At 37.6% G+C, this 10,717-nt stretch overlaps 1 protein-coding gene across 1 annotated transcript; it reads left to right on the forward strand.

Moving 5' to 3' along the window:
• The first annotated feature begins 3,833 nt into the window (after positions 1-3,833).
• Positions 3,834-5,576, forward strand: LOC106304789. Its single transcript, XM_013741179.1, has 6 exons — positions 3,834-3,973; positions 4,070-4,180; positions 4,279-4,431; positions 4,562-4,711; positions 4,801-4,944; positions 5,031-5,576. Exons 1-6 carry the CDS (start codon positions 3,917-3,919, stop codon positions 5,439-5,441), a joined length of 1,026 nt encoding a protein of 341 aa, XP_013596633.1. The 5' UTR covers positions 3,834-3,916; the 3' UTR covers positions 5,442-5,576.
• Positions 5,577-10,717: the final 5,141 nt, after the last annotated feature.

Consider the following 10,717-nt stretch of genomic DNA (forward strand, 5'->3'; position numbering starts at 1 on the left):
TAAATGAGACACACAATTTTTACGTGGAAAACCTCCTCGATGTGAGAATGAAAAACCCCGGGACCGTAGTCCACTCAAAAATCCACTATATAAATGGTATGAGTACAACCACGTCCTCCCTGTTCAACAGCCTGAACAGAACAGAGAGTCTAGCTACAAAGAGCTATCATCAACACAAGCAACAACAACAACAAGAGAGCAACACAAAGCTTCAAAACCGGCAGCAACCATACGACCTCAGCTCACAAGGATTCCGGCATCCAGAGACGAATCAAACCGTACAAATCCAAGATAAACAAGTCAACAATACCTCTGCCAAGTTTCAGCTCAATAAGATAAGATCCCATCGTCGGATTTACCAAACACTCAAGACTGCCCGCTGAAGAACTGTGACGACCAGATTCACCAAAACCCAGACAACAAAAGATCCAACCGTTGAAATCCAAATCCCTACGGTGAATCTCTAACTCACTGACTGAAGAATCTTCCCACATAATATCAGCCCGATCAAGTTCCGTTTGATCCTCCAAAACTAGTCTTGAAATAGCATGACGAGTTTTCTCCTCCTTCTCTCTTCTTTCTCTCTTTTGTCTCTCTCTCTAAACTCTATTATTGTGAGTCTGATCTTGTCTGCTCGTGTTGTGTCTGCAACCACTCTCCAAATTAGGTTAGGAGACTTACATTATGGGTCATTAACTCCCAAAGCCCAATATTAACCTCATGTGCTATACCATTGCACAACACCAAGTTTGGTTGTCAAACCAAACCCAATGGGTTACCTCCATCTAGGAGGAACCCAACACCTATGGCGCACACATTTGGTTTGTTTTATTCACTAGTTGTATGATTCGAATTTAAGAATCAACTAGATTTTGACCCGTGCATTCAAAGCGCGGGATTATCTATTTCTTAAATATATTATTTTATAACAAATTATATTTATAATATTTATATTTTTATAATTGTTTTTTTTTTGTTATATATGTAGTAGTTGTTTTATATATTTAGGATGATATGTATTGATATATAAATATAATAATATATATAATGACTCACATTTTAAAAGCACGAGATTTGTTTCTTTTGAAAATTAACCTTATGTGTTATTTGTTTTATAGTCATACAAAGTAATTCCGAAGAGTTGTTTTTAAAAAAGAGTTCCTTGTATTAATATTTTTAGTTTATTGTAAACTATTAATTCCCAATATCCTTTTCGTAGCATATTTTAAAAGGTGATTAAAAGAAATACAAACAAAAATTTGAATCCATTTTTATGTTTTACTGTTTAAAATGGGTTTTTTAATTTTTTTTGTCAATAAAAATCAAGTATTTAAATGAGTTTCGGTCTATATATTCGTGAAACCCACCCACAAGTAATCCAACTTCTTCGACGGTCTTACAAAAAAAAAGAAACGGAAAGTAATAATAAAAAATCATATTGAGATTTTTGGTATGGCTAAAGTGTTAATACAATGTAAATAGCATATATGTCATAAATCGATTTTAGTATAGATCTTTGAAGTATACGTAAAAATGATTATAATCTGATTGGGTTTCTAATAAAGTCGAAATGGGCTTGAAAATCCCATCATTTTTTTACTGCCGAAATGGGCTTGTAAATTGGTTTTTAAATACTTGTTTCTGACTGATACAATTAATGTGGCCGAAAACCATTTAAATTTTTCAAAAAGGTGATACCAATTTTTGTAATTAATTGAAAAAATCAGGGGCATAATCCTAAAAAGGATTCTGCTTTAATAGTATAGATTGAGTTTCTAATAAAATCGAAATGGGCTTGAAAATCCCAGTTTTTTTTACTGTCAAAATGAGCTTGTAAATTGGTTTTTAAATACTTGTTTTTGACTGGTACAATTAATGTGGCCGAAAACCATTTAAAATTTTCAAAAAGGTGATAGCAATTTTTGTAATTAATTGAAAAAATCAGAGGCATAATCCTAAGAAGGATTCTGTTTTAATAGTATAGATTATTAGAAATAATTGAGAGTGGTCTTTTAAAGAAGGATGGACCAAGGCAGATCACGGAAGCGGAAAAAGTTTTGAGATGGAAGATACTTGGGTATAATGGGGCTATCCCAATACATGTAATAATCGATGAAAACCATCAACAAGTTACAGTAAGAAAGCTTCACTATATTCCTCACAAGAACCAATTTGTTTTTCGTTCATTTTTGGGTGAACTAATTTGTGTTCTTGCTAGGCAACATATAAGAAAGTGAAAGTGAAGTACATGAAAGTTTTTGAGGGTAGCTGGAAAATGGAGCCATTGTACGTAGATCAGGAACGGTTGTGCAAGTCTAGGTCGCGGATTAGTGAAGAAGAGTACAAAAAATGTAGCGGCAGTAAAGGAAGGATTGGGTCAAAGGTGACAATGGAGCATATATTTCAACCCTCTTCTCTTCTTAATGTGCCACCAGTTTCTTGGTTCATTCGTGGTATCTCCGTCAAAGTCACCAAGGCTTTGCTCCAAGATCTTAGAGAATATGTAATCAGGATGAACAAAATGAAGGGTGCTGGCGAAAAATAAACAAAAAGAATCAAAGTATTAAATGTCATTTTCTAATTAAATAAAAAATAATTCATTAGTTTAATATTTATTCTTTTCCTAGGCCGTACGTACACTACATCCTTTTTTTTATCAAACAACATTTTATAGATTCTTGCTCGCCATTAGAGGAGAAAATGTTCACAATACTTGATAATAAAGCCATATTGGCAAAAAAAACAGTTACAACAAAAGCTGAGCACATAAAAAACACAAGATAAATGTAGGCATACATAAAACATAAACAACTAATATGGTAGAGAAGTCCTCTGAACCCCAAGCTAACTGAGCTGAAAATGGAGATGTATCCCTGTGAAATATAGAACACATAGAGTGATCTAAAGCTTCAGACTTAAACAGGAACGAATGCACATTTAACAGTCACATAATCGTCTATAGGTGCAGAGGTGATTAAACACCAATTTGCTGAGCCTTTGATCAGAACATAGATTGAGGTAACTCTAATCTTCAATACTAAACTTTAAAACTTCTCAAAACAAGTATCAATTTTGGCAGAACAAGCTCCATAAAGAAGGAAGCCAGACGTCTAAGAACACCCACCCGATACTCTGGAAAAATGGTAATTGCCTTTTTCTAGACTGTAAGTCTATAACCTCTGGATGACGATTCACTCTTCATATTCTCCTTCATCAGTGTATATATATATATATAGGACTCTCCCAACTTACCCGTCACTATCTTCATCACTCCCATTCCACAAATACCTGCCAAGAATGGTTCTCTGGATCCTTATATTTTCCCTAGCGTTTATATGTCTAGTTAAACACATATCAATTAACTATTTGAATCCCAAATTACACAAAGGTACGAGATAAGATAACTATTTGAATTCCTAGTAAGGTTAAAACTGGTGAGGGAGAGTTTCTGGATAGACGTAGCTTCTTGGATGGTTTCGGGAAGTTCCCAATGAGAGAACGGATTGTTCTCGCGAACAGTGTCGATGAGAATTTGGTGATGATTCAGCGCGAACGAGCGAGACCGGAGAGATCAGGAAGAGCCGTGAGGTTGTGAAGATCGGCAGAAAGATTTCCACATATCTATGAGTTTAAAGATTCCGTGACAGGCATCATTCTACAATTTATTGAACACTTTGGTCTCCTCTCTCATCAGGAAGGTCTTTGCGTATACGTATACGTCATATAATACACGAGAACTGAGCTGCACACTTCATTGTTTCACCAGACGAAGAACTTAACGTACACAATTCTCTCAGGATGCAGATAATTTAACTAACATTCCACAAACCATAATATATACAATCTTTAGATCGTCATTTACTCTTGCCCTCATCAGATAAGCATTAGTTTCTGTAGACTAGCTTTCGAATAGAAAATGGTATTCCCTGGATTTGGTGGCTGGATCAATCAGAATATTCAACAGCCCCTTAAGGTCAGTTCATTTCCACCAATCAAAAGACCCTTGTAAGTCTAATATATCCGTTAATTAACTGCAAAGATCAGATCATGATTACGTTTGTTGTTGTAGACGTCCAACAGATCTAAGAATGGTAAATCTAGATCAGTTTCAGAAGAAGAAGACGATAGGTATCTTCAGGGACCATGGTATTGGGTTCCTGATTTAAGCCCTAAAGAAAAGGTAACTAATAGCAAATCAGCAATCAAATATCCAATACTTGTGTTGGTGGTTAATTATTTAAATGAGATAACGATTCTTCTTCTTTTTTTCTTTTGTAGGCCGAATCCTTGGAATTAGACCATGTTAAATCTATGCCACTGATGGCTATCGATCCTAAATACTTTGACATGGGTGAACTGATGAGGCAAAACAGTCTTTGGAATTCTGAACATAAAAAACATCCTTGGAACGATGCACCTGCTAAGGTGAAGGTAACAGCAAAGAATCAAACATATCTCTCAATACTCGTGGAATATATTTTTGTTTGTTTTATAGGAAATGCCAGAATTTAGGAAAATTGATCTTGAAACGTCTTTAACCTTTTTTCTTTTCTTTTTGAAGGTGATAACAAAAAAGGGTCTTTGCCATTTAAACATAGATTTCACATTGGGATCTCCTCCTCAATCAGTCTTCCAGATGTTCACTGATCCAAGAAACATGGGAATTTTCCATTCAATGGGCAAGTACAAGAAGCATTGGCGCACACGTTTGGTTTGTTTTACTCACTAGTTGTACGACTCGGATTTAAGACTCAATTATTAGCAATAACTGAGAGTGTGGTCTTTTTAATTCCTTTGAAGGACACAAGAGCAACAAAGGTTTTAAAGAAAGATGGACCAAGGCAGATCACGGAAGTGGAAAAAGTTCTGAGATGGAAGATACTTGGGTATAATGGGACTATCCCAATACATTTAATCATCGATGAAAACCATCAAAAAGTTACCGTAAGAAAGCTTCTCTATATTCCTCACAAGAACCAACTATTTTCGTTCATTTTTTTAGTTGAACTATAATTTGTGTTATTGCTTAGGCAACATATAAGAAAGTGAAAGTGAAGCACATGAAAGTGTTTGAGGGTAGCTGGAAAATACAGCCACTGTACGTAGATCAGGAACGGTTGTGCAAGTCTAAGTCGCGGATTAGTGAAGAAAAATACAAAAAATGTAGCGGCGGTAAAGGAAGGATTGGGTCAAAGGTGACAATGGAGCATATATTTCAGCCATCTCCTCTTCTTAATGTGCCACCGGTTTCTTGGTTCATCCGTGGTATCGCCGTCAAAGTCACTAAGGTTTTGCTCCAAGATCTTAGAGAATATGTAATCAGGATGAACAAAATGAAGACCGTAGACCCGGAGGTGTATGCTAAAGTAATTGAATCAATCGAAAAAAAAAAAGAAAAAGAAAAAGAAAAAGAAAAAGAACTAAAAGAATCGGAGTATTAAATGTTTGGATTATCTCCAATGAGGAGCATCAATATCTAGCCATCCACCTCACTAAAAATAATCGACCAATCAGGATACAAATTAAGTAAATGTTATTTTCTATTTAAATAATAAATTATTTATTAGTTTAATATCTATTGTTCTCCTAGGTCTTTCTAATCTATATCCCTAATGCTTTCTTCAAAACTGTAACCCATGGATGAAGATTCACCCTTCAGATTCTCCTTCTCCTTCGTTTCTCTCTCTCTTTATATATAGGACTCTCCCAACTAAGAGCATCTCCAATAGTGTTACTACCATTAGAATCCTTAGCATTATTAAACTAATTTTTTTTTTGAATAGTTAAGCACCCTAATCAAAATTCTATCTCCAATGGTGTTCTCCAATTTGGAGTTCTTAGGAATAAAACACAACTCTTGAATTTTCTGATTCTTGGCATCCTCAATGTTGAGACTTTGAGAAGGCTAATGAATGCTTAAAGTAGAGAACTTTAGTTATATCAGAAATAGACCTAAACGTACCAATAGTATGAACATATAGTGACTGAATGAAAAATGCTAAGTTGGTGTTAGAAAATGCTTCATATATATAAGAAAAAATTCGGGAAAGCCACACCCTCTTCATACAAGCAAAGTTTTTAAAATCACCCTAGAAAGTAAAACCAGAGACTCAAATAGTTGAGAGTCTGATAGGAAACTTGAAATAACTAACTAAGATGGAGATAAAACAAGTAAGAGTACCTCCACAAATCACACCCACAAAAGAGACAATACTCAACATTCAAAGTATGACATCTCACCTGCAGGATATGGCTTCCTCTTCCTTTGTGCATTTTGAACAAGCTTCCAGTTTTTTCTCTTGTTCATTATGGTTTCCCTTGCCTATTTGGTAAAATATGTAACAATTTATTTAACTCATTCAACATAAAGATAGAGACTTCCCTATATTCTAAGGTTCTGGAAGCAATTGAACACAATCAGAGTCTGATTCACAAAGCATTGGTTTTTAAGTTTGATGTATAAAGATTATAGAGAGCATCCACATTATAAGACCCATCTTACAAATTGTGTGACTATGCACAACACTAAATATCATAACAGAGCAGAGTAACAGGTGACAAGGAAAGCAGAACACATGCGTAGGCAAGAAACAAGTCTACACAATGATTTACATACCTTTCCTTGATGGCTTTTTAACGAGGCAGGCAAAGTAAACTTAACAAAGTCTGATAAGCGACCCAGTAACATGTCGAACAGCTTCCGTCTGTACGAACGACGAGCGTAGCTCCTTCTCTACAGCGAGTGGTAGTGACACGAAACCTAACACGAGAAACTCTAACATCTCAAGATTGTGAAAAAGGTATTGAGCTTTAAGAGAGAGAGAGAGAGAGAGAGAGAGAGTGCGAGAAGGTTAAAGCATACCTGATGCAGATGAGGAGAACGATAGGCTATTAGATTTGATTCCACCGTGAGCATAAAAGGCGGAAGATGGTTGACGCGGGTCGAGATGACGGCGTGACGTCGGAGTTAGGCGGAGGCACGGCGGCGAAGCTAACGACTTCACCTTCTCTGTGGTGTTGCGGCGGAGATCTCGAAGATGATGAAGCAGCAGTTCCTTTGTTTCCTTCTTCTTCTCCCATGGCTGCTCCTTCTCTCCATTACAGAATCTCGATTCGTCGTTGCACAAGAAGAAGAGTCAATGCCAAGCCGCCACGTCTATAAGGATTTGATCCTTAAAATACTTATTTACGGATCAATCCTTAGGTAACTAAGTGTTTATATTGTTATTATATTGTTAATCCCCTAGGATTAAGAGCTAAGGATTCCTCTTCATCCCCGTTGCGGGTGGTCTAACACGCCACTATCTTTATCACTCTCGTTCCACAAGTACCTGCACAAGAATGGTTCTTAAAGGCTTTAAATCCATCGTAACCCCTCCTAGCGTCTTCTTGGACGACTTTGTTCCCCGTTTTCAAGATCGACGACAAGGTAAGGCATGATACTCTGAATCCCTTATATGTCTAATCACTACAGCATGCGATTGTTTTTTCTAAGGCTGTTACTGCGTCAAGGGAAAAGGGATTACTCAAGAGATTCTTCTACACAAATAAAAGAATGGAAAACTCTTCTTCGGGCACCATCAAGCAATAATGATTCCAGGTCCCTGCAAAGGGCATTGTCGAGGACTCTATGTACTAGTATCTAGCCTTTCTTTTATTAGTTAGTTAGCTGTATCTATGAGTTTAAAGATACCAGGAGTGTTTATGGATATGATCGTGTTGCTGATCTCGGATGACAGACTTATGTGTTCAAAGTTAATACTACTCATATTCAAAGATCAAAGTATATGTCTAAGGGTGACACAACTGATGTAATTGTGTTACTATCAAAGTTAGGTTCATATAGTCACTAAACTAAGATCAGTACTAGGGTAAAAAGATGATGAATTGATATAAAAAAAAATAAGAAAGTATCTTACTACTAATCATTTTCTTAATCTTTCTGTTGCCAAATTTCAGATTTCCAAGTTCCAACACTGCGGGCCCATTGGAGACAAGGTACACGCACTTAATAATCTCAAATAATGCAAACTACATGTTATAAATCCTCCTTCTTTTTGGTTCATTGCTTAGTTATGATGTTTCAGTGGTTTTTCTAGATATGTTTGTCAGCTGAAGTCAATCTGTCAATGCCATACTCAACAAAAACCGTGCATCTGCGGCTGGACATGTTAGTTTTTCTTTAAACATTTCTTTCTTGCTAGCGCCAAAAGTTCAAAATGAATGTGCTATGGAACAACTTTTAGTTACTGTTAAAGTTCTAGAATTGAAGGATCTAGAACCGATATACCTGTTAGATGAGAGTATTCTGTTGTATGAGATAAATTACGATAAATACCAAGTAGATTTGAGTATATCTCGGGTGCGTCGAGATGTATATAACAATGTACGTAAGCTAATGTGAATAACAAGATATCTTCTCATATTTCTCTTGTCCTACATGGTATCAGAGCCACCAAAATTAATTTTTTAGAGTTTGTTGACGAGAGAAGAAGAAGAAAATAGGTGACAAGAAGTCTATGGTGAGTTCGTCGAGTGTTGCAGGTGAAGGAGCCTTGTCGCCATATTATTTGGCTCCATCATACAATCCGGGGACAGCGATTACTCCGGTGGTCTTGACCGGACAGAACTATGCCGAGTGGACATCAGAACTCGAGAATGCGCTACTGCTAAGCGTAAGATCGGGTTTGTTAACGGGAGTTTGAATATTCCTGATGAAGCGGAGAAGCCTTTGGAAGCAGAGATGTGGAGAACGGCGAACTCCATGATAGTCCGGTGGATAAGAGCTTTGATCTCTCCAGTACTGCGATCGGCTGTTCCTCTCACACCTGATGCCTACAAGATGTGGATAGAGCTCAAGAAACACTTCTTAGTAGGAAGTGTCGTGCGAGTCCATCAGCTCAAGGCGGAGCTGGCTTTGTGAAAGCAAGAAGGATCTAGTGTTATGGATTACTTTGGGAGATTATCTCAGAAGTGGGAAGAGTTGTTAAATTGCAAGCCTATCCCGACGTGTACGTGTAAGGCTGCATAAGTGTATGCGAAAGTGTAAAAAGAAGAAAAGGTTCATCAATTCCTCATGGGATTAGATGAAGCAAGATACAGTAATGTGTGCACCAACATTATTGGAATGGATATTTTGCCAGACCTTAACTCTATATATCAGAGAGTTGTGCGAGAAGAGAAGAGACTAGGAGCCTCTCGAAGTGAGTCTAAAGAAACACAGGTGGGGTTTGTGACTATAACAGTGTCGAGAGAAGGAGAGGAAGCTGGGATAGGAGGAGTGATGGCAACGGTAGCAAGACGCCGATCTTCTGTAGTGTGTAACAACTGTGGTAGAACTGGACACAAGAAGAAAAAGTGTTGGCAGATTATCGGGTTTCCTGAGAGGTACACCAAGAGAAACCAGTCGAGTGGAAGAGGTGGCAGAGGCGGAAGAGGACGTGGTAGAGCCAATTCCCCACGAGCTAATGCGGTGCCTCGTCTCAGGGTGCCTCGTCTCAGGGATCATCCAGGAACCAGAGCTCATCTATACCACTGCTTACTGCCGATCAATGGGCGTCCCTGACAGCGCCTCTTGAACGTCAGAAACCTTATCCAATTCCAGATCGGTTAAATGGTACGGTACAATTCCAGACAGGTTGCTTAGCCATATTCACAGACACGTTGTGTATTTTTCAAGACCGTTTTACGAGGTCTCTGATTGGAGCCGGTGAAGTCAAAGATGGTGTTTATGTTTATCAGAATGTCACGGTGAAGAGAGGTCACAGAGTAAAAGCTTCTGAAGATCATGATGTGTGGCATTGTCGTCTAGGACATCCTGCTTATGGTGTTTTGAGTTTTTTGCCTTTTGTTTCTGGTGTTAAAGACGTCCCGAACAAGTTTGGTGGATGAGATATTTGTTTTAAATCAAAGCAAACAAGAGAAGTGTTTTCTGAAAGTCTTAATAAAATTTTAGCGCCTTTTGACTTGATTCATGTTGATCTTTGGGGTCCCTATCGCATACCATCATCGTGTGGAGCTGTGTATTTATTAACAATTGTGGACGATTCCTCGAGAGCTGTGTGGATTCATCTCTTACTCGAAAAAAGCGAAGTCAAAAGAGTATTGCCGAATTTTGTTTCTCTTACACACCGACAGTTTGGTAGCATGGTCAAGACGATAAGGAGTGATAACGGAACGGAATTCATGTGCTAACTTCAGCTTTAAGGCATCCTCAGACACACCATTGGTTTTTGACACCATTGGTTTTTGACAAAGTATTTCGAGGAGAAGGGAATAGTACATCGAACATCTTGTGTGGGTACACCTCAACAGAATGGTCGTGTGCAGAGGAAGGATCGGCATATTTTGAATGTTGCGCGTTTGATTATGTTCCAAGCCAATCTACCAGTTCGTTTCTGGGGAGAAAGTGTCTTGGCAGCAGCACACCTTATAAATAGGTGATATTAGGAGTTTTCAAGGCTCCTAAGACAAATATTGTAGTATAAATGATTGTCGACCCAATTCCAAGGGATTTCAAGCACTGAGAATGCAAGTACTTACTTAATCTAAGTGCAACCGATGATTTTAAAGGTTTTCTAAACTAATGATTATTACTAATGCAGTTTCAGAATAATAAAAACGGTAAATGAGTTGACTTTCTTAACTAAGGAAATGAGAACTCATGGGCATAGGAATTAGACCTTGGGTGATCAAGTTTCGAACTAAGGATGGCAAA

Source organism: Brassica oleracea, chromosome C7, assembly GCF_000695525.1.
Source record: "Brassica oleracea var. oleracea cultivar TO1000 chromosome C7, BOL, whole genome shotgun sequence".
In the NCBI taxonomy this organism is placed as follows: Eukaryota; Viridiplantae; Streptophyta; class Magnoliopsida; order Brassicales; family Brassicaceae; genus Brassica; species Brassica oleracea.

What these genes read in the sequence shown, in the direction of transcription:
- LOC106304789 (XM_013741179.1), top strand. Translation starts at nt 3,917, where the DNA reads ATGGTATTCCCTGGATTTGGTGGCTGGATCAATCAGAATATTCAACAG. An exon ending in ATTTAAGCCCTAAAGAAAAG is followed by an intron (nt 4,181 to 4,278) that starts GTAACTAATAGC and finishes TTTCTTTTGTAG; the next exon opens with GCCGAATCCTTGGAATTAGA. An exon ending in AGCATTGGCGCACACGTTTG is followed by an intron (nt 4,712 to 4,800) that starts GTTTGTTTTACT and finishes ATTCCTTTGAAG; the next exon opens with GACACAAGAGCAACAAAGGT.